Source organism: Lemur catta, chromosome 18 (genome assembly GCF_020740605.2).
Source record: "Lemur catta isolate mLemCat1 chromosome 18, mLemCat1.pri, whole genome shotgun sequence".
Lineage (NCBI taxonomy): Eukaryota > Metazoa > Chordata > Mammalia > Primates > Lemuridae > Lemur > Lemur catta.
This window is the reverse complement of record NC_059145.1, coordinates 44,550,169-44,575,073: the sequence shown is the minus strand read 5'-3', so window position 1 is coordinate 44,575,073 and position 24,905 is coordinate 44,550,169. Positions and strand designations below refer to the sequence as shown.

Genomic DNA, 24,905 nt, shown 5'->3' with positions numbered 1-24,905 from the left:
AATTTTAGGAATTCCATTAATATAATCTACCTGTTAATAGAGACAGGAAGAAAAATTATATGATCATGTTTACAGATACCGTATAACCCCAAGTTCAACACCTACTAAGAAATAACGGTGATATAAAATCTCTTATGTTCTCCTGGAAAGAGTTGGAACCCATTCTACTAAGTGAAGTATACCAAGAATGGAAAAATAAGCATCACATGTACTCACCACCAAATTGGTTTCCCTGATCATCACCTAAATGCACAATTGGGTGTCGGGGAGATGTGGGGTGGGGGGAGGGGATGGGTGTATACCTACATAATGAGTGTGATGCGCACTGTCTGGGGAATGGACACGCATGAAGCTCTGACTTGGGGTGGGGGGAATGGGCAATATACATAAGCTAAACTTTTGTACCCCCATAAGCTGAAATAAAATAAAAGAAGAAATTGGTAAATCCTTATTTAACATGATCTTATTCCAATACCAAGCATTAATGAGAATACAGAACATGGAAAATTCTTTCATGGTTGAAGGATTTTAAATTTATACAACCCTTTTGGGAAATGGTTTAGATTACCTCTAAAGTTGAACAGACACATATCCTATAACGTATAATTCTATTCCTAGCCATAGCCAACAGAAAACTTGCACAAGTGCATCAAAATGTGTATGCAAGATTTTTTTTCCTATTTTTTTATTTGCATATATTCATGGGGTACAAGTGCAATTTTGTTACACTGACATATTGCATGCATTGTGGTGAAGTCAGGGCCTTTACTACATACATCACTGAAGCAACACACATTATACATTGTACCCACCAAGCAACCTCCCATCATCCACCCCACTCCAACTCTCCACCCGTCTCTTCTGTCCTTTGTTTTACACTCTGCTTCCATGTGTACACATTATGTAGCTCCCTCTTTTAAGTGAGAACGTGTGATATTTATGTCTGTGTACAAGATTTATAATAGTCAAATATAGAAAATAATTCAAATGTCCATCAAAAGTTACATAGTATATTCATGTAATAAAAATGAACTACAGGTACATAAAGATGCAATAAGGATAAATTCCATAAACGTAACATGGAATAAAAGATGCCAGATACTAAAGTATACATATGACTCAATTTAAGTAAAATTCAAAAGCAGGCAAGATAATCATAGTATTAGAAACTACAGTAGTAACTTCCTTTGCAGTAAAGGGAGAGAGTAGTGCTTGGGAGAAGGCACGGGGGTCTCCTGCTATGCTTGCAATATTCTAGTCAATGTTCTATTTCTTGACCCCGTGGCAGTTTCCTTGGTTCTCACTTTGTGATAACTGATTAAGCAGTGCATTTATGTTTTGTATATATTTCTGTATATTTGTAACATTTCAATAAAAAATAATTATAATTAAAAACATACATAACTATATATCATATTGGTGACAGAAGTACAAAGTGAAGGATTATTTAAATTGACTTTAAAATTCACTATTTGGATGTATATTGTCTAGTGGGCTATATACCAAGGACCAAAAATAGGATACAAAATATCTTAAAAATGTACTTTGTAGTTTTGCTGTTAGTAATAATTTTATTACTATTCTTAAACTATTCTAAACTATAGGCTAAAAAAATTAATTATGTTAATGTCATCAGTGGCCAAGATTCTTAGCCTATGAGAAGAAAAATAAAAATTTTAAATCAAAAAGGTAAAAACTCTAATTTTAAATTTGAATTGGAAGTATCAATATGAATGAACTCATAATTATTCTCTCCTTAAAAATTTTTTCCTAGCTCTGACCTCTGAAATGTTCTAGAAGAAATAACCCTAGTGGCAGTGAGCAGCCCTACCCAGATTGTGTTCTCTAAATACTACTTCTAACTAAGTATAAACAAGGTTCCTTATAGAAGTTTTTTCAGAACTAGGGGCTGACTATTCTCAAGATAAGCCTGTCTTACTGCCAGAAAGCAAGCAAATCTTCAGAGACAGTAGGAGGGTTATGTCAAAGGCAAGAAGGAGCAAATTTGAAATGGCTCCCACGGGATGGGGATGAAACAATTTAAGCATCAAAAAAACTAATGACTGCAAACGACTAGAATATATAAATATACATATATAAATCTATAAGTTCTTAGTAATACAAATGAACTCTCATTGGGCACTTATGGAGATTACTAAGGCACCAATTCATTCTGAAAATTGGCCTATAAAGAGAAACAATCAAGCATTTATCCTGCCTTGCTAAACAAACTATACTTCAGGATAACCAAATAGTTGATCAGGGAAAGCTCTTCTGTAAGAAAAACTTCCAACTATAAATAGAAAAGGAATTACAGAAGAAGAGAATTATCATTTTGTAACCTGAAAGGATTATTTCATCTAGACAATGATCAATCACTGCTAAAACTATTAAATAAAAGAGTAATGGGAATATTTATAATAAAGCTGACAACATCTGACTCCAGTGGTCAATCTTAGCCCCATTAATAGTGAAACAACTAGACATTATGTGCCTCTGTGAGGCAATAGGAAATACACAGCACCAACTATGAAGAATTCCTAATTCCCTCCACCCCAGCCCTCAAAACAGCACTGAACTTGAACATAATCAAGGGTCTACATCTCAGCAGCAGTCCACAAGAAAGACAGGTGATAAAGGACTATGCAAAATAACACCCAAAGGGTGCTATAAAATTTCTGACATTCCAGTCTTATTTGAGACAAATGACAATTTGTCTTTAATAAATAAATGATGCTAAAAAATAACAAACAAGGAAATGTTTGGAATTAAGAGACTTAAGGGTCATATCCTCTAAACACAACACAGGACCTTGTTTCAATGCTGGCTCAAAGAAAAAGTCACAAAATGGTATGTATGAGACCATTAAGAAAATTTGAACACTAATTGAGTATTAGATCATATTCAAGAACCACTGTTGATTTTGTGGGGTGTGAGAATGGAATCGTGGTTATGCTTTTTTAAATCCTTTTCTGTTAGCAAAATATATTTATGGGCCAGGTGCGGTAGCTTATGCCTGTAATCCTAGCACTCTGGGAGGCCAAGGCAAGAGGATCACTCGAGGCCAGGGGTTCAACACCAGCCTGGGCAAGAGCAAGACCTTGTCTCCAATAAAAATAGAAAAAATTAGCCAGGTATGGTGGTGAGTGCCTACAGACCCAGCTACTAGGAAGGATGACTGGAGCCCAGGAATTTGAGGCTCCAATGAGCTGTAATGACACCACTGCACTCTAGCCTGAGTGAGAGAGACTCTGTCAATCAATCAACCAATCAGAAAATCAAAAGAAAAATACATATCTGAGTAAAATAACATGATTTTATTTGAAATATTCCAGCAAGAATACTACTCAGCTATAAAAAGGAATGAAATAATGCCTTTTGCAGCAACCTGGATGGAACTGGAGATTATTCTCCTAAGTAAAGTATCTCAGGAATGAAAACAAAAACCACATATACTCAGCTAATAACTGGGAGCTAAAATGATGGACACACACAGGCACAAAGAGATGTAAAGGACACTGGAAACCAAGAAGGGGGGGTGATGATGGGTAAAAACTTACCTATAGGGTATAATGAACACTATTCTGGTGACGGACACACTCAAAGCCCCGGCTTAAGCATTATATATACAAGGTAACCATGTAACAAAAACATTTATGCCTTCTTAATATTTTGAAATAAAACAAAATAAGAAAATATTCCAGCAAGAGAAAGAAACAGAGAAGAGGGAGCCAAAGGGAGAGGGGGAGTGGAAGCAGAAAAGGGAGATGAAACAAACTGGCAAAGTGGCAAAGTGGGAGTGAGTGAGGCTGCTTCATGATTCCAGTCTCTCTAGTTTCATAATAAAAAATTTCAATGAAGGGTTAGCTTAGAATGTCTGTTGATATTCCTTTCAGCTTGAGACTACATACGTGCAGCATAATACTGAAAATATTTCTCAAAATTATTATATTACACATAAGAACCACAAGGATTACAGAGTGGTAAATGTGTTATCTTGGAATCAAGATGTGTATCAGATGACTACATTTGTCTATGAGAGAGAGAAAGCAGTAAATAAATGCTTCTAAATGCATGCAGAAGACCATGACCAGTTCTTTTCTGTAGCCACTGATTAGAGCATAAAATGAAAAAGACTTAAGCATATCATAAGAGTAAAACAGATTTGTTTCCTCCTTTTCTTCTCTTTGTAACAAATTACACCATCATACTGTAACATTCTTATAATCACTCATTAACTCCTTCAGCACTGACTGAGTGCCCAACGCACACATCACTTTGCTGGCTTGGCACTGTGGGGTACAAGGGTGAATGACAAAATGAGGTGCTATGTCTGTCTTTATAATGTTTGTAGAGTCTTTAACCACAATTTTTATTATCTGCTGATGGTAAACCTATTGGAAAAATCAGAATTCATTTCACACTTGAAATTTTATTAATGACTTACTGAAAACCTATCTACAAACACCCAATTGTGAGTTTTACGGAAACCTGGTCTCCCTGAACATAAAGTTCACCAATGGCTTCTACAGGGTTCCTGAAACCCCTGAAATCATGTGCAAGGTGTTGACTCTGCATTTTTCTGGAAAGGCTTTCATGGTTGTCATAATTTCAACAATCACTAACAGAATAGAACCACATTTCATGTAGCAGAAACTTCTAAGTCCAGGAAAAAGATGAAACATGGTACCATATACCAGCCAAGCCTTCACAGATTTTGCTTCTTCTGAAGTTGAAAGATAAATTCTTAAACTTCCATAACTGTTTTTCCAATGCTTGAGTGACCTCTAGTGGCTACTTAAATTATCAAAACCAACTGTCCATAGCAGGAATTAAAGAACTAAAAAGTGTTTCGGAAAATTGAAAAAATAAAGATGGCATCTCAAAGGAGCATCTGGCACAGATTTAAGTTACGATGTAAGCTCCCCATGATCCAGCCACATTTAGTTCGCAATACATTATGCTTAATTCAAAACAGTTTGCCAGATAGCTAAATATACACGATTACTTTTTTTTTAATGAAATAAGTATACTTTTCCCCAGGTTCTTGCATTTAAAATTAATAAAACATCACAAATGCCCAGGAAAGGAACCGTGCAGGAAAAAAAGATACAGGAACCTCAGGAATCAACACCCACCCCCCTCTCCATGGAGGCAGCATCAGGAATTACGTTTACGAAAGGAAGAGCAAAGGGAGTTGGAGAAACACTTTGAGCACACACACTGGCCAAAGAACTCAACCTATGTGAGTGCAAGCAACAAAAGCAGTTCAGGAACTGCTGGGCCAAACTTCCTTGGTGGTGGCAGAAGCAGCAACAGCAAGTCCCAAGAGGACCAGGCCACAGCATGGAGAGTACCTCACCCAGGGCGACGGGTCCCAGGAACTACAGATGCCTTCTGCCCAGTCCCTTGAGAAGTCCTACAGCAGCAGATCATACCATCTCCTAGCGACTGCCACGAGGAGTCCCATGCACAAGGACGCCACGGGGGCTGTGGGCAGCCTCTCAGCTCCAGAGTTGGCCTCTGGCCTGTCTTCCCCAGACTCTATGCCACAAGTCACCTCTCATCTCCATACCCCTTCCAGGACATCTACCTCTAATCACCTCTCCCCCATCATGTCGGGCCCAAGGGGGAGCTGACACTTCAGGTAAGAACCATCACAGCCCTAGAACATTTCTAAATATATAGATCAGTCTTTCCCAGGAAATGTCCCACTGATGTTTAGCACAGGTACCTATGACCATGAGATTCATTTGGGCCCATTGCCCCATGCTATGGTTCATTATTCTCAGTGCTATTTAGTATTCCATTGTGTGAACATGCCATAATTTGTCCAGGCTACTGTTGATGCATATATGGGTTATTTTAAACATAGGGCTGTTATGTTGGCCAGGTATGGTGGCTCATGCCAGTAACCCAGCACTTTAGGAGGCCAAGGTGGCAGGATCACTTAAAGTCAGGAGTTTGAGATCAGCCCGGTCAACAATGCAAGACCCTGTCTATACAAAAAATTTAAAAATTAGCTGGGTGTAAGGGCACATGCCTGTAGTCCTAGCTACTCAAGAGGTTAAGGCAGGAGGATTGCTTGAGCCCAGGAGTTTGAGCTATAATCACACCACTACACTCTAGCCTGGGTAAGAGAGCAAGACTGGTCTCAAAAAAAAAATTATTTTTTAAATGTGGGACTGTTAAAAATAATGCTGTTAATACATATTCTTGTACACGTCATTTGGCACATTGGGTTATAGTGTAATGGATGCTAGGTTACACACAGAGAGAGGTATCCAGCTTTAGGAGACATGGCCAACGTTTTCCAGAATGGCTTTGCTTATTCACATTCCCATCAGCAAAAAATGAGTTTCTTCTTCTTCACCAACATTTAGGCTTGTGAAGATTTTCAATTTTTGCCAATCTGGTGACTATACTGATACTACATTTTGGTTCTGATTTGCATTTGACTTAGCATTTTAAATACCGAATATTAGAGTTTACAACTGGCCAGACTTCTCAGTTATTAAAGCTTGCCTTTAAATATCACTATAGCAATCAGCAAATCTGTCAACACTCTTCAAACGCTGCCCAGGTAAAAAGCGTATGTGCATGTGCATGCATGTGTGTGGGCGGGTGTGACTAACAACCTGGTCCAAGTCACCATCCTCTCTCACCTCCTAAACCAGTCTGATTCTACCTTGCCCCTGTCCCTGGAATGGTAATAGACTGCTCTTTTTCAAACATAAGCCACATCAAGGCAAGCCTCTGCTCACAATCCTCCAACGGCTTCCCATCTCATTCTGAATAAAATCCCAAATCCTCACTTACCACGATATATAGCAAGGCTCTATATGATCTAACCCCTGGATACCTCAATAACTTTACCTCCTACCACTCTTCCTCGCTCACTCAGTCCCAGATGCACTCAACTTCTTGTTCCTTAAAACATGCCAACCACTTTCCTATCTCCAGTCCTTTGCAACTGCTGTTCACCCTGCCTGGAACACTCTTCCCCCAGATAGCATAGCTTGTTCCCTCAACCCCTTCAGGTCTATGCTTGAATGTTTCTATCAAAGGCTTTCCCTGACAACCTATCTAAAAAGAGTACCATGACCACCCATCATTTCTAAACCCCATTATCCTACTTTGTCTTTTTCTTTTTTTAATTTTATTTCAGAATATTACGGGGATTCTTTTTCATAGCATCTATCAGCACCTAACATTTTATATATTTATCTCTCTTCCCACACTAGATTTCTGCCTATATTGTTCAACACTATACTCCAATGCCTAGAAAGTGCCTTGTGTATACACAAGTACTGACAAATATTTGTGAAATAAATGAATGACAGAGCATCAATATCAAGAATATAACAGTATCTATGAAATTCTAGAACAAATTAAGAACTTGCCTTTTTCTACTCCCTCCCCCTACCCTTATAGATCTTTTAAAATAATGTGGAATTCATGTCCATATTATTAATTTTTTAACAGTATGTGTATTCTTTTTTTTTTTTTTTTTGAGACAGAGTCTCGCTTTGTTACCCGGGCTAGTGTGAGTGCCGTGGTGTCAGCCTAGCTCACAGCAACCTGAAACTCCTGGGCTTAAGCAATCCTACTGCCTCAGCCTCCCCAAGTAGCTGGGACTACAAGCATGAGCCACCATGCCCGGCTAATTTTTTCTATATAGATTTTTAGCTGTCTAAATCATTTCTTTCTATTTTTGGTAGAGATGGGGTCTCACTCTTGCTCAGGCTGGTCTCGAACTCCTGACCTCGAGCGATCCACCCGTCTCGGCCTCCCAGAGTGCTAGGATTACAGGCGTGAGCCACCGCGCCCGGCCAGTATGTGTATTCTTTTTCAAGAATCCATTCTTTCCAGATTAAGCTTCATAACATTAACAGATGCTATTTAGAGTTAAATTTGTTTCTTCTGTACTTTGCCTTAATATTGTTTTTAGGCAGCTACAGTTTGCTCAAGAAAAATTTTTCTTTTTTTAGAAATGTTGGTAAAATTCAGATTGAGTCCCTGAATTTCTGAAAATGTGTTCTGTCCTCACAAATAGGCAATATAATGGCTGTACAGAGAAACATAGATCACACAATCCCTTAAGTGTTATTCCACTGTTTTCTCTTTCTTATAGCCTTTCATGTTACAAATAAATTAAATGTAAATCTGATTTGCTTTTCTTTGTTTATAACCTGATTTTTGGTCTTCTGTCTTTTTCTCTTTGAAACTATACATTTCACCAGGGTATGTCTAAATGTACATCTTTTTTCAATGTTTTGCTTGACATTTGGTGAGACCTTTCATCTCAAGATTTCAGTCTTCCTTTAGTTCAGGAAGAAACTTTCTTCTACTATTTCTTTCACAATTATTTCACTCTGTTTGTTCTCTTTCTGAAAATACCATTATGTTTATCATAGAGCTGTTCAACAGAAATGTACTTCAAACCACAAGTAATTTTAAATTTCTTAGTAGCCACATTAAAAAATAAAATGTGTGAAATTAATTTTAATATTGTATTTAACCAAATATACCTAAATTATCATTTGAAAATGTAAAATATGTAATATTTTTTAAATTACAGATAATTCACATTTTTTTTCATGTCAAGTCTTCAACATCTAATAGGTATTTTCCACTCATAGCTCATCTCAATTTGGATTAACTGTTCAAGTGCTTAGTAGCCACTTAAGGCTGGTGGCTACCATATTGGACAAAACAATAGATCTTCTGCAACTAACAAGTACGCCTTTTTAGTTCGTAATTTTTATCATCTTTTTTTTTCCTTACTCCTAAGAGAATCCACCCTGCTGATCTTCCAATTCACTAACTCAGCTTCCTAAAGTATCCATCCTACTTATTATTGTAACTACTGAATAATTTAATTCAATAGTCAAACTTTACATATTCATAGGCTCTTTCTTCATGGTACACAGCTCCTGAGCAATGAATGCATGATCTGGTTATCCAGGAATATCCCGTAAAATCTCAGGACTTTGTCTTATACTTTTCTTTAAGTTCTCTCCCATCTCCTGTAGCCACTCTGTCTCACTGGGGACCTTTTGCTCTGAGCCATCAGAGGGAACCCCCACTTTTCAGATCCTAAGCCTTCTCATCTTCCTGGTGACACTGCCCTATGTATCTGCTCAGTCTTTTAGGTAAAAATCTACCTTACACACATCTCTGGGAGTCAAGGTGGGTACCATCAGCAATCGCATATAGGTCACAATTCATTGCTTTTAGTCCCAGAAAGAAAGGGAAAGCTCAGGCTTAGTGACGTTTTTACTAGTATATCAGTGATATACTAGTAAAATTTGCAGGGAGTAGAAATAGAATTGTAAGCAAAGGAAATACAGTGAGATTAATCTCCCATTAATGAGAGACAGTCCCAGACTGTGAGAGACAGGCCACTGTCCAAGGGAGGCTACTGCAGAAAACTTTCCATCACTGGAAAATTTCCAAGTTCTATCAGACAGTATTTGGCTAGACAATTTCTCTTCACCCTCCAAATACCACACCACCAGCTTCAGCTCTACAAAACGCCCTCTCCTTACCCCTTCTTTCCTTCATTCAGGAGTTTTCCCCTTTCCTCTAAAAGCCCTGTTTTGTTTTGTTTTTGTCTGGGGGGGGGGGTCTATTTTAACCCTTGAGCCTCTCGCAGTCCAAGGAATAAAACTCTATTATCAAGTAAGTGTAATATATATTAATAGAATAGGTGGAAAGTAGATTTTAGTATTCAAGGACATTCAACTAGGCAGTACAATGGTAACATTCACTTCACAGGAGTTGGAGTTACTGGTAAACTAAATAACAAAGTCTTACCAGTATATATCAATATTTGAAAGAAACAGCTAATATTAGGAAATATCTTTAGTGTGTGCATGGCCATTAAATACTGAGATCAGTTGTCAAGAAATAATTGACAACTGGTGAGGATGAAAACATTAAATACAGGATAAAAAGCCAAAAGAATTTTAATTTGAATTAGGAGCTATGCTTTAACTAGAAAATACATTGGTTATAATAAAATGTTGGGTAGACCACAAGAAAACTAGCAATGAAACAAGCATTATCTAAAAATAAATGAAATAACACTGAGGAAAGTTCACGAGCCTTGTTAACTCTGCCATACCACTTTTAATAACAGACTATGTTATAAATGAGCTGTTGTGCTTAAGCCTATAGGACTGTTGAGGTGATCATTTTATAACAATTGCCACAATTCCACAAAGACAAATTAAGTGCAGGTCAATGAAAGCTGCATGTTCTAAATTATAAAATCAAGAACAATCTTTTTTGTCATTCATAACATTTCAATAATAAAAGAAATTACCTCAATAACAGGTGTATTTTCCTGGAGCTCAGTTGTGTGTGAGGCCAGTAATCCAATCACTCGAGCAACCTTGGCCCGTCTGTAAATGTAGAGAAAACAGGCTCTGAAGAGAAGAGTCAGGGACCAATGAAACTCCACGTAGTTATATGATGCAATGACGAGCATTAGATACAAGAATGTGAAATAAACATTGAATGTCATAGGCACACACTCCCCTATGTACATAGCCCAGAGAAACTCTCCCTCGTGTACATAGGCAGACATGAACAGCAATGTCCTCTGTAATACTTTAATAGTGACAAAATTTAAACAAGTTGTGGTTTAAAAGTGAAATGGAAAATAAAATTTTAAAAAGGCCTTAACCAGAGAGAAGAGAGAAAAAAAATTAATCCCTTTATCTGAGGACAGAGAGATTTGGTTAAAGTTCTCTGTTGTATTTGCTAGCAGATCAATGAGTTTCTAAATAAGCAGTAATTAATACCTGAACAGTTAAACACATACATATTCATTTTAATAGAAATTTTTACAATCTAAAGTTTTACAAATACTTTTCTATTTTAATAAACACTAGTTAGTTTTAATGAGGCAGAACTTTGGTATCCAGCAGAAAGCAAAGTTGATAAGTTACAAAATAACATTTTAAGTGGCCAGGCACAGTGGCTTGCGCCAAAAATCCTCGCACTCTGGGAAGCCAGGACAGGAGGATCACCTGAGGTTAGGAGTTCAAGACCAGCCTGAGCAAGACTGAGACCCCCATCTCTACTAAAAATAGAAAAAAATAGCTAGGCAACTAAAAATAGAAAAAAAAAAAAGTAGCCAGGTGTGGTGGCACATGCCTGTAGTCCTAGCTATTCGGGAGGCTGAGGCAGGAGATCACCTGAGCCCAGGAGTCTGAGGTTGCTGTGAGCTAGGCCCATGCCACGGCACTCTAGCCCAGGCAACAGAGGGACATTCTGTCTCAAAAAAAAAAAAAAAAAAAAAGTTTAGTGTGATGTATAAAAGTATTTCATACAGAAACATTGTTTTGATAAAATTTTTTTTTAATTGAAAAAAAAAAAAAAAAAAACTGGTGAGTTGATGAGAACCGCACTCAGTTAGTGATGCATGTTGTGCAGGCTAATCAGTATGTACATTAACCAGAAAGCCTTATTTTTCAGGGTCTTAAAATAAACCTATACAGGGACCATGGGGGGAAACAAATCAGACTCAGAAATATCACAGAGAAAATGTTTGTGTCATCACAGCTCTAACATACAGAAATAATTCTTATGAATTTCAACACTTTCTGAATTGCCCATTCAAATCTCTTTTTTTTTTTTTTTTTTTTTTTTTTTGAGACGGAGTCTCACTCTGGTGCCCAGGCTAGTGTGCCGTGGCGTCAGCCTAGCTCACAGCAACCTCAAACTCCTGGGCTCAAGCGATCCTTCTGCCTCAGCCTCCCAAGTAGCCGGGACTATAGGCATGTGCCACCATGCCCGGCTGATTTTTCTATATATATTTTAGCTGTCCATATAATTTCTTTCTATTTTTAGTAGAGAAGGGGTCTCGCTCTTGCTCAGGCTAGTCTTGAACTCCTGAGCTCAAACAATCCGCCCACCTCGGCCTCTCAGAGTGCTAGGGTTACAGGCGTGAGCCACCACGCCCAGCCCCCAAATCTCTTAACATATACAACAGATTAAACAAGTCCTAGGCATTGTTATGATTGGCATTCTACCTCTAAATGAAAATATTATACTTTAAAAGTAATGATTTTGAACAATACTTGTAGGATATTGGACCAAGAGTTACAAAAAAAAAAAATCCAGTCCCAGCTTTGCCACTAATCAGCTACTGACAATAGCAAGTCAATTATCCTTCAATTTCCACACACATGTACAATTTAAGGGGGCATCTTGGTTAACATCTAAGTTTCTTCACAATTATAAAGCAGATGCTTATTATCAAACACTCACTAATGAAGTGAAAGATATGAAACAAAACATTTCTCTCTTTTGAAAGACAAGCTCAAAATATTTATAAAACACTGAATCATTTTTTAATCTATAAAATTAAATATTGGCTACTAGATTTATTCAACCAAAATAAAAATGTATCAACATGCTAATTAAATATACACCGAATGTAAGCAGCTAGAAAAAGGACCAATCAGAACAAGAACATGAACAAAAACTTTCAAATATGATTGTTAAAATAAAAAAAAATTAACAAGAGATTATAAACAATAAAATGAGCAGGGATAAATACCAAGCTGGAGAGCTCACATATAAAGTCAAGAAAGAGCAATAGGAGAGTTTGGCAGTTCTTCATAAGGTTGAACATAGAGTTACCATACGATCCAGCAATTCCATTACTAGGTAAGTATCCAAGAGAAATAAAAACATGTGTTCACACAGAACTTTGTAGACAAATGTTCATAGCAGCATTGATTCACAACAGCCAAATGTGGAAACAACCCAAATGTCTATCAAGAATGGATAAACAAAATGTAGTCTGTCCATACAAGGGGATATTATCCATCTATAAAAAGAATGAAGTACTGATACATCCTACAATATGGATGAACCTTGAAAATACGCTAAATGACAGACACTAGACACAAAAGGCCACATACAGTAAGATTCCATTTACATGAAATGTCCAGAATAGGGAAATCAATAGAAAGAAAGTAAATCAGTGGTTGCCAGGGGCAGGAAGAATGGGTACAGGGTTTCAATAGGTGATAAAAATGGTCTGAAATTAGATAGTGGTGCTAGTTGTACAACTTTGAATATATTAAAACCCACTGAACTGTACATGTTATAAAAAGGTGAATTTTATGGTATGTGAATTGTATCTCAATAAAAAAAGTAAGAAAGCCAACGAAAACTTGAGAGAAGAGCCCAAAGACTCTTCTCTCCCACACCCATCCTACAGGAGTTTCAGAAATGGGAAAAGGATGAAATAGAAAGAAATCATAAAGAAATAGAAAAGCTAAAGAAGGGATGAGGAATTTAATAGAGCAACTGCTGAAGCAAATTAGTAAAGAGAAATTCCTAGTACAATTCTAGTTCTAGTAAAATTTCACAGGCCTGTAATAATAAAGAAAAGCTCAGACAATGAAAAGCAAAATCAAATGAAACACAAGAAGAAAAAGTGAGGTTGGCCCCAGTCAGCACAGGGAAGAGAGCACAAACTCCGAAGTGTAGCATAGAGGTGAGCCACTGAGAGGCCTTCTTGGAAATTAAAAAACAAACAGAACTACCAAATGATAAAATCCAATCAACCAAGAGGTGACTGGAACAAAGGAACAGAGAAATTATGTTTAAAAAAAGTTGACATTTATTTCAATACCTTATTGAAGTATAAAACTTACACTACAAAATAGAAAAATCCTTCCTAAAATTCTTATCTCAAGGAACCCCCAAATAGCCAAAACAATGTTGAAAAAGAAGAACAAAGTAGGGTGTCTCACACTTCCCAATTAAAACTTACTACAAAGCTACAGTAATCAAGACAGTGTGGTACTAGCACAAAGCCAGACACACAGACCAAAGAAATAGAATAGAGAGCTCAGAAATAAACCCTTAGAGATATGGGCAAATGACTCCCAATAACGGTGCCAAAACCATTCAATGGGGAAAAAACAGTCTTTTCAACAAATGGTATAGGTAAAACTGGATATGCACATGCAAAGAAATGAAGTCAGATCCTTACTTTACACTGTATACAAATATTAATTCAAAATCAGTAAGATAAAATAAACTTTTTACTTTTATATTTAAAAAAAATTCAAAATGAATCAAAAACCTAAGCATAAAAGCTAAAACTATAAAACTCTTAGAAGAAAACATAGAAGGAAAACTTTATGACATTGGATTTGGCAATGATTTTTTAATATGACACTAAGAGCACAGGCAACAAAAGAGAAAAAATAGATGAATTGGAGCCTCACCAAAACTAAAAACTTTAATCAAAGTTTAATCAAACTTTAGGCCGGGCGCGGTGGCTCACGCCTGTAATCCTAGCACTCTGGGAGGCCGAGGCGGGTGGATCGCTCGAGGTCAGGAGTTCGAGACCAGCCTGAGCGAGACCCCGTCTCTACTAAAAATAGAAATAAAAATTATCTGGACAACTAAAAATATATATACAAAAAATTAGCCGGGCATGGTGGCACATGCCTGTAGTCCCAGCTACTCGGGAGGCTGAGGCAGTAGGATTGCTTAAGCCCAGGAGTTTGAGGTTGCCGTGAGCTAGGCTGACGCCACGGCACTCACTCTAGCCCGGGCAACAGAGCAAGACTCTGTCTCAAAAAAAAAAAAAAAAAAAGTTTAATCAAACTTTAATCAAAGGACACTATAACACAGTAAAAAGGCAACCCACAGAATGGGAGGAAATATTTGCAAATTATTTCTCTGATAAGGGGTTAATATCCAGAATACATAAAGAACTCAACGACATAAAACAAACTGATTCAAAAACGGGCAAAAGACTTGAACAGACATTTCTCCAAAGAAGATATACAAATAGCTAAATTCACATGAAAAAATGCTCATCACTAATCATAAAGGAAATGTAAATCAAAACCATGAGATACCACTTCACACCCATCAGGATAGCTATTATCCAAAAACAAACAAAAAAACCAGGAAACAACAGTGTTAATAACAGCGTTATTCATAATAGCCAAAAAGTAGAAACAACTAACAGATGAAAAGACAAAATATGGTATATACATAAAGTGGACTATTATGTAGCCTTAAAAAGGAAGGAAATTCCGGCACATGCTATAATATTGGTGAACCTTGAAAACAGTAATCTAAGTGAAGTAAATCAGACGACAAAAGACAAATAGTATGTGATTCTACACATATGAGGTACCCACACTAAGCAAATTCAGAGAGACAGAAAGTAGAATATAGGTCACCAGGCCTTGGGTGGGAAAAGGGGACATTATTATTTAATGGCTAAGAGCCTATGTTTGAGATGATGAAAAAGTTCTGAAAATGAATAGTGGTGATAGTTGCACAACAATGTGAATGTACTTAATGCCATTATACACTTAAAAAGGGCTATAATGGTAAATTTATGCTATGTATAATTTGCAACTAATAAAATTTTTAAAGTTAAAATATTATACCATTATTGCATGTGAATCAGACCTCATAAAGTTGATTGGCAAAGAAGGATTTAAAATTTGATAGGCTGGGCATGATGGCTCATTCCTGTTATCCTAGCATTTTAGGAGGCCAAGGCAGGGGGATCGCTTGAGGCCAGGAGTTTGAGACCAGCCTGGGCAACATAGTGAGACCCCTATCTCTGCAAAAAAAAAAAAAAAAAAAATGTTTTTTAATTAGCTGGGCATAGTGGTACATGCCTATAGTCCCAGCTACTAGGGAGGCTAAGGCAGGAGGATTGCTTGAGCCCACAAGTTCGAGGCTATAGTGAGCTACGATCAGGCCACTGCACTCTAGCCTGGGTGACAGAGAGAGACCCTGTCTCTAAAATAAAATAAAATTTGATAAATATTCAATATTGAAGGTTCTAACAAAAAAGCATTTTTAAACACATTGAGAATGTATGTTGATATGTTTTTGAACCGCACATTAGCAATGTATCAAAAGTCACAAAAATATTTATTGCCTTCTACCATTTGTTCTAATTCTATGAGTCTGCCCTAAAGGGAGAAAGAAAGCAGGTACAAAGATTTAAGCACAAAAATGTTCATTAAAATATTGTTTAAAATATAGTAGTATCCAAATATAGTATAGGTTAAACAAAATGATCAGATATTCACAACATAAAAAGGTATACCTTATAAACATCTTAGACAAATTACTGACACTAAAAATATATAATATGTATTACAGGGAGCAGAGAAAACTACAAAATTGTATCATGTGATGCTAATTTTGTTTTTTGATATGCAGAAGAAAAGCTAAGGAATAAATATATCTACTTCAATAGTGATTATCCCCCAGGCAGGGTAACATAATCTGGGGGTCAGAGAAGGCCTCACTGGAGGAAATGGTGTTTCAAAATGGAGAAAGAGAATAAAAGAAGGATCCTAGCAGAGGACTTATCTACCTTACTACTTACCATTTTTCTCAAATTAAAACTGTTTTACAATGAAGCTTCAATTTTAAAAATTGAAAAAAATAGCATCTGTGGATTTTGGTATCCCTGGGGGTCCTGGAACCAATCCCAGGTGGATACCAGGGCTGGGACTGGAAAGGATTAAGAATGCCTGCTTTAAAATGTCAGCAGGGGGCACCCCATTCAAGGATATAACTTAAGTTTTAAATAAAAGTGTTTAAATAAAGATTTCACTGGTTTATTTTTAATGAGCGTACCATAAATCTTCTCAAAGTATTAAATGCTCAACCATTACCTAGAAATCCTATTTTGCAATACCAGATTTTACTTTGGGAGAATAACATTAGAAGACGCATAAGAATAATTACCCAAAGAAGCATTTTGTGAACCCCTATTGTTTCCCTCATGTTTTGCCAGCGCAAAAAAATAATTACTATCATACCACTACCACAAGTCACAAAATCCTTTCACCTCCATTTTTTCACATGCTTCTCTTAACAATCATAAGAGATAAGCAAGCCTGATGATAACTACAGCTTCCACATCTCCAACATATATTAAGCACCAAGAACAAGGCACTGTACAAGGTATTTTACATATTAATAATTCAGCTTTGAATGAGATAACCAAAAATTTACATAGTTACACTACCCCTATTTTACACATGAGAAAAAGGCTCAGCAGTTAAAGCAATTTGCCAAGGGGGCAGATCTGCGATCCACACCCAGGTCTGTCTGAATCCTAAACCTTTACGCCTTTTCCTTGTCCCACACAGACTGCCCAGGAAGAAGAGATTCAGAAAGAGGCTCCAGGTGCAATGACTCATGCCTGTAATCCCAATATTTTGGGAGGCTGAGGTGGGAGGATCACTTGTGCCCAGGAGTTCAAGAGCAGCCGGGGCAACAGAGCAAGATCCTGTTTCTATAAAAAATAAGACAAAATTAGCTGGGCATGGTAGCCCACAACTGTAGTCCTAGCTACTCCAGAGGCAAAGGTGAGAGGATCACTTAAGCCTAGGAGTTCAAGGCTGCACTGAGCTAAGATTATGCCACTGCACTCTAGTCTGGGCAACAGAGCAAAACCCTATCTCTAAAAAAACGAATAAATAAAAGAAAAACGAAATCATTTGGCCAAGTCTCATTGGCAACCAGAGCCCAGAGTATTCCAACACGTTATCTAGCATGCTTTTCACCCTGCTTTGCTGCTTCCATAAAAACCAAGTACACTTCTTTCCATCAGGAGTTTATAAATCATAATGCCGATAGACTATAAATAACATCAAAGGAAAGCTGTGTGCTACGTGAGGGAAAGATACAAGTGACAAAGGGAAAACTCCTAGGAAGTATATGGAGATGAGAGCTAATGTATTTTATAACAAATACTCAAAAAAGTAACAGTTAATAAGTTTTCAAATGTAATGTAGATAATCCCAGAATCGTATTCATAACATTAGGATAACGGCTATTTTTAAATCATCTTTTTAAATTTACAAATGAGATGCCTATAGAAATTGCCTATGAATCAGTCATCAATACTTCAGAATAATTTCTGATAATTATTTAGGATTCTGTGCTTTTCATAAATATATTGTAATTAATAAAATCAAAAAGAATAATTTTTAAAGTATAAATGTTACTTACATATCCCAGTTTGGAGCTATTCGCAAATGCTGGATTAGCAATTGGAACTAGGATAAAAAGTTAAAATGTACATTTAATCCACAAAACACAAAGAGTGACCACTAAGTTAAGAAATCAGACCTTTATAGAACTGAAATGTGAATCATGTCACAAGGAGATTATTTACAAACATGCAAAAGCATCAGTATACAAATAAAAATAAAAACTAAGAACAGTACTTTCGGTTTCTCCTACCACTTTATATTCCCTAAAAGTCTACCCCACCCCCTCTCCGCCCACTGCAACAGACACACACCAACCACTCAAAAAAGTAACCTTAGGACAATCTTGGAAGCAAATGAACTTAAATTTTTTCAAGCCAGTCCCCAAATCAGGGTCCACTATAAAAAACCCCTCCAAACCACCGTAATTCTTTTCTTAAGATGACTTCAAAAGCTCAGCCAAATTTCCGTAAGTTTCCCAATGAACCAGGACAGTCCAAAAAGTAATATTCCCAGGGGGAAGAGGAAAAAAAAAAATCTTAGAGACTCGATGTCTCCCTTCAATGTCACATCAGAAACCTTACAGTTCACCAGGTTGAAAACTGCATTATAAAGGAGCCCCCTAATCCACATGGGCAGTTCACTCCAGCCACTAATGAGAATGTTTCTCTTATGATTTCAGATATAAGAAATATTTTACAATTATTACAAGTTAACATAAAATGCAAGGCTAAGTATTCCCAAAAAAAAAAAAAAAAAGTCCAAAGTCACTATCTACTCAACTGCTTTTAGACCCAAGGATTAAACACAGGACAATTTTCATGAAACTATAATCTTCTTGATAAATCACTTTTTTCATTGTAATTAAATCAAGTTAATATTTTAGCACTTGTTTAAACCTCTATACAAACACAAAAGTTAGGCGCATAAAGGCACATCGCAGAGACTTACCAAGGGGGAATGGAGGAGCCTGGTGGCCACCCCCTGGTGACCAGCCACCACACATAAATAGCAAAGGAGATTCAGCTTGGTTCTGGAGGCTCCAGTACTCTTCTCAGTGGAGTCTATCTGCGAACACACTTGTTGCAAGAAGTCATTCCAGTCTTGGTCTTTCAGAAATAATAACTTATCCACTGCAGAGGACATAAAATAATCAAAGTGTATATCATGCAAAAAAGAATTGCTGGAAACATTATGTAAAACAAACAGAATATCAATAGTTAAGATGAGGACAAAGAAAACGGTAACATTGCACTATCAAAACCAAAACTTCTCCAAAGATGACACTATTTTTGTCTCTCTATATTCCTCATCTCTGTTTCTACCCATGGAGACTTTTTAACTACTTCAACGGAAAACTGCTCCAAAAAAGAAAACAGATGCCTAAAGGAGAATTATCCTGCAAACTAGAATACAACAAAATGTAAAGTTAAACGAAATTAGTAAAAGAAAACAAGATAGCCTTTGTATAAATAAGTCAACCCAGCCCTAAAATATTGAAAAAGTCAGAAATTGTACAGTTGTTAAAAAATCCCAATAAAATGACTGCTAAAAATAACCACATTAACATCAGAGCTGAAAGCACCTGGAATTCCTACCTTCAAATCCCTAAAAAAAGCCAAAGATTAGGAAGTGAGATGCCATCTAAAATTAACATGTTTTGCTGATTTCCATCTTTAAACAAAATAAATTGTAAATATAATTTCCTAAATAGCTCAAAAGTGAAAAGTTTTCTTAAATAATAGTTCTACTTGGCACTGAAAGAATTATTAATAATGTTTTGCTCCACTCGTTTTTCAAAAATGTCCTTCGATATGGTTTCTTCTTTGTTTTTATCAGTAATTAAGTTGACCAATATAAATCATTAGTTGATTTATTTAAATTTGAATATACTAAGTTTACTTCAAATCATAGATTCTACTCCAGCCATGCCAAACAAATCAATTTAAGGCATGTAACAATTTCTGATGTTCACCCTAAATAAGACTTTCATGAGTTGAACAGAAACATAACAATCATCCTTTTAGCATCTCCATCCCCCACCATCTCCACAGCAGTGAACTACCCTAGGCCCTGTTCTTGACTGCCCTGGTCCCTTGAGTAGAATTTCAATTCTCCACTGTGGTCCCAAACCCTGTGCACCCACACCAGCACCATAAACAGTAGAAATTCAAATGCTCTACATGAGAAGGTCAGGAGGAGGCTCCCCCCTACTCCACCCACTCTACAGGAAAACTTGCCCAGCTCTACAGAAACTTCCCCACCCACAAGAGCATAGCCCAGACTCAGCTGAGTAATGTCATAAGCTGGCACAAATGGACTACAGATTGTTTACAATTTGCATAACACTACCCTAAGAATATAGCCAACTGGCAAGAGAACAGGAAATCATGCATCCACAAATATTCCATTTGCAAATAAATTTCATATCTGTATCTGTATACAAGAGAGTCTGCATGTTTGATAAGCCCTTTATGATCCTACCTGAATGTGCTGGTAGATGCAGTATTTTTGGATCAAATTTAATTGGCAGTTGTTTCATTATCTGTGGTAAGAAAAAACAAACTTTTGAGATGCCTTTTGAGACAGATACCTGTCTCCTGGTATGTCCCCTATATCAGGTTATAAATCAATAAAGGCAAAAGAGAATGCTGTAAAATGTGTCACCAAAAAGAATAATTCAACAATACCCTTTCAGATTAAAATACACAAATATAGATTAAGTTATCTTTAAGCATTTCAATTGATATTTGCAATAAAACTGAGCTTCACAGAAAAAATTTCACCCTATCTTGGGCTTTACACATTAGCTAATTTACCTCTGGGTTAGAAATTTAGTCATTCAAATATCTATTGTGCGCCTGCCAGGGTGAGGTGCTATGCTAACAGGGATACAAAGATATAAAAGACACGATCCTATTAGAGAGTTGATACTCTAGTTATAAAGATGACACAAATGGTTGTTAAACAATAAAACAAAATATTTAAGTAACAATTTGAGACAGGCAGGGCATAATTACAAACAAAACATTTTACAGAAAGAAATTTCTTTCAAATAATAGAGAATACAGCAAGCACTTTAGGTTGACGTGGTTCGGATAGGATTTATGGAAGAGGTGGAAGGTGGACTGAAGTCTTGAAGGATAGTTAGGACTTGTTATATTAAAGAAGACACCATTCTAAGAAGCTGGAACAGCATGAATAACAAAGTTCAGGATTTATTTGAGGAAAGTGGAGAAACCATGTAGTTGGATCTATGAGTTTGGAACAGCCAGATACTTCATCTTCAGACTTTTACTTAAAAATTCAACTATCATTTCTATATCTAACTTCTCCAAAATCTCTACATATAACATTTTAAAAACCTTTACTGCAGCATTTTTGCCAAAAATGCAAACTCTCATTCTAATCTCATAATCTACATTCATGATCTCATTCTAATCATGAGAAACCCCAAGATTAACCCAAATTGAGGGCCACTCTACAAAATACCTGGTCAGTTACTCTTCAAAGTATCAAGGTCACAAAAGACAAGCAAAGACTGAGAAATCCTAACAAGGCCATGGAAGACAAGGACAGACTAAGAGATGAAACAGGCATAACAGCTAACTATAACATGGGATCCTGGAACAAAAAAACAACATTAGTGGCACAACTGACAAATTCAAATAAATTTGGTAGTTTAGTTAATAGCACTGTACCCATGTTAATTCCTGGGTTTTACTCACTGTACTCTGGTCCTATAAGATGTTAACATTAAGAACAGCTAGGTAAAAGGTATACAGGGACTCTCACATTTGAACCTTTTCCCTAAGTCTATATGTAGTTTAAAATAGACAGTTAAACATAAACAAAGTTTATACTAAGGTTTCCCAGAAACTACAAAGTCTGTTATAAGAGGAAATAAAGAAACATAGAATAGGGTCAAAAGATACCACAAATTGTTCCAGAAAGCCCACCATAAAAATGCCCCATTACCCAACAAATTTAGCATAATATACAGTTATTTTGCCAGACATCTGAACTTACAAAAAGAATTAGCTCCATTATGAAAAATAGCTAAATGAGCTATATGAACTGTTGTCTATCTATGAAATAAACATGAATCCAAGAACCCATTTGGTCTAAACCACAATAATGTTCCCCAATGAGATAAAAGGAAATGATCATGAATCAATACAGAAAAAGACATTTTTTGCAAAGCAGCAAAATCAAAAATTAAAATATAGAATAGGTGGTGCAATGTATGTTGAGGGCTAGAAATTAAGGGAAAACAGAGGGACTGAGAAATTAATTTTCTTTGAAGGAGAGTGCTCATCATTCCCTAGTAATGGAAGCAACAAAACTCACATTGGATTAGAAGCGCATCGTGAACCAGAGTTCCCCAAGCTCCATGGTGTCTCCTCACCACCCTCCACCCTGGGAGCCTAAAAACCTAAGAGAGGGTAGGATTTCTGTGTGACCCGCCCACCCCAGACTGGGGAGCAGTGCCCCCTGACATCTGCCTTCATAATACATCAGCCACTAGAACATCGGCAGTGAATTATGTATGTACGTACGGAGAAATGAAGGGACTGAGAGCCAATGTCTGAGGTCACAAAGCCAGCAGCACTCCTCAGCATATGACGAGTGCAGTAATGAGAGGCAGAGCTAACACATTAAGAACATTGGGGAGAAAACACCACTCCAGGGAAGCGAAGGAAAAGGAGAGGGTTACAGATAGGGTAGGAGTTGGAAATGCAGACATGTGGCACAAATGAAATAGAAGCAGACAACAAGAGGAACAGGAAAGAAAATAAGGCAAGAAATATCCTGTGTGAAAATATCATGCCGATTTCAGAACACAGAAAAGTCTAAAATTCAGTTGTTTTGGTATCTTTCCACACCTTCGGGTTGTCGATAATTGGGGTGATGACGAGATCTGAGTCTGTGTAGATAAGCTCTCTCATCAGGGATTCCAGGTCCTGCTGACTCAGGTGTCTACTTGTAATCTGAAACAAAAACAAAAATTAGACTTTGTTACTAGCAAAGAGCTTTAGAAGACTGAGCTAATAAGACCCTGAGGAAGACATCGCCACAGAAGGGCACCTATTATCAATGTACTTCAATGACTACTCAAAACACTTTCAGTCTCATTTGATCCTCACAAAAATCCTAAATTGTATGTATCATTATTCCCATTTTACAGATGAAAAAAACAAAGCTCAAAAAAAGTAACTGAATCCCTTATGTTTACCACTAAGGCTGGTTAGGACTACGAAACAGATCTTTATAGTCTGACGTTCTAAACTGGGACGAAGCAAATTGGTTTCTCAATTACCAGCATGGCTTTTATCTTTCATTCATAGAACACTAATCAATTTATTTCTGCTTTCAGAATATTAGACAAGAAGTTGAAATTGTAACATAAAAAAATTCAGACTGACATACTGACCTACTACCTTAAGTGTTAAACATCTTTATATTTGTCAAAACTAGTTGGAGTTGATACCTAACAAAATTAATAACCAGAGTTCACCATCAGTTATTCCTTTGAATGTCTCTTTGTGTTCTACTTGAACAAAAGTTTTATTCCTAGGGCTCTGCCTTAGTATTTCACATCCAGAAAAAAAAAAAAAAAAAAAAAGGATTCGTGCATTAAGAATCCAATCAAAACAGTGACTAGCAAGCTGAATAAAACAGAGAAGCAAACCAGTGAAGTAAAGAATGACAAAAAGGAATAATCCAATACTGAGTGGGGAGAAGGGTGTGGATAAATGAACAAAAGAGTTAGCTAATAAAGTTCCTGGAAACCAAGACCACCCTTGTAACTCAGAAAAAAGACACATAAAAAACACACAAAGCAAGGAGCAACTCTGTGTTTAAAACAAATTTTTTTTCCTAAGGTTAATAACACGGACTTTCAAGACAGAAAGATGGGTAGACTTACATTGCCACTTGTTAACTGTGACCTTAAGAAAGCTAAAAAAAAAAAAAAAAGAAAGAAAAGAAAAAAAAAGCCTTGTTTTCTTATCTATAATGAAGATTAAACCCAACAACTTTTCAGGATTGTGAAGAATAACCTTAGAGTATTTAAAACAATGCCTGGCACTGCTCAAGACGATGACAATTGTAATTAATAGTTTTTTTAAAAAGTTTTATATATATACACATACACACACACGTATGTCACGTCACACTGACTTCAGCAGAGAATGGATTGGAAGGGAACGATGGACAACTGGGGAGGCACATTAGTAGGTTACTACAATGGCCTGGATGAAGAGGATGGTGTCTTGGGTGAGGGAGGGGGCAGAATAAAAGGAGAGAAGTCAATAACAGAGCAGAAGCCAGGTGTGGTGGCATGCACCTGTAGTCCCAGCTACTTGGAAGGCTGATGCAGGAGGACTGCTAGAGACCAGGAGTTTCAAGCTGCTGTATGCTATGATAATCGCACCTGAGAATAGCCACTGAACTCCAGCCTGGGCAACACAACGGGACAACTCTCACTTAAAAAAAAAATAACAGAGCAAAGGGCTGGATATTCCTGCTGATTTAACACTGTGCAGGAACTGCTAATAAATTATATTAGTCCACAGAGTAAAGACAAACAACAGTATTTGAAAGAGGTAGCCAAATTATCTTTATATGTAGATGATATAACATCCAGGAAACTAAAATTAATCAACTAAAAAATCAGAATATGAGAATTAGTAAGGTAGACAAACTAGAAAATTTGTATGTAAAAATTATAATTTCCTATATGTAAATTGAACATATGCACAAATGATGTTATAACAATTTAATATTCCATTCATAATATCAAAAAATAAAATGCTCAGGAATAAACTAAGTGATCAATAATTGCAATGAGATCACAATCTTTAAATGAAAAAATTAAGT

General features: G+C 36.7%; 1 protein-coding gene across 5 annotated transcripts in view; it reads right to left on the bottom strand.

Annotated features, from left to right (window-relative positions):
- The window catches only part of ULK4 (unc-51 like kinase 4), a 497,440-nt gene that overhangs the window by 431,959 nt on the left and 40,576 nt on the right, over positions 1-24,905 (bottom strand). For all 5 annotated transcript variants that reach the window (XM_045530714.1, XM_045530715.1, XM_045530713.1 and 2 more), the window contains 5 exons: positions 22,910-23,014; positions 20,508-20,568; positions 18,975-19,156; positions 18,043-18,089; positions 10,331-10,409 (listed from right to left, as the gene is read on the bottom strand). In XM_045530714.1, coding sequence (XP_045386670.1) covers positions 10,331-10,409; positions 18,043-18,089; positions 18,975-19,156; positions 20,508-20,568; positions 22,910-23,014 — 474 coding nt within the window. The remainder of the gene's footprint in view (positions 1-10,330; positions 10,410-18,042; positions 18,090-18,974; positions 19,157-20,507; positions 20,569-22,909; positions 23,015-24,905) is intronic.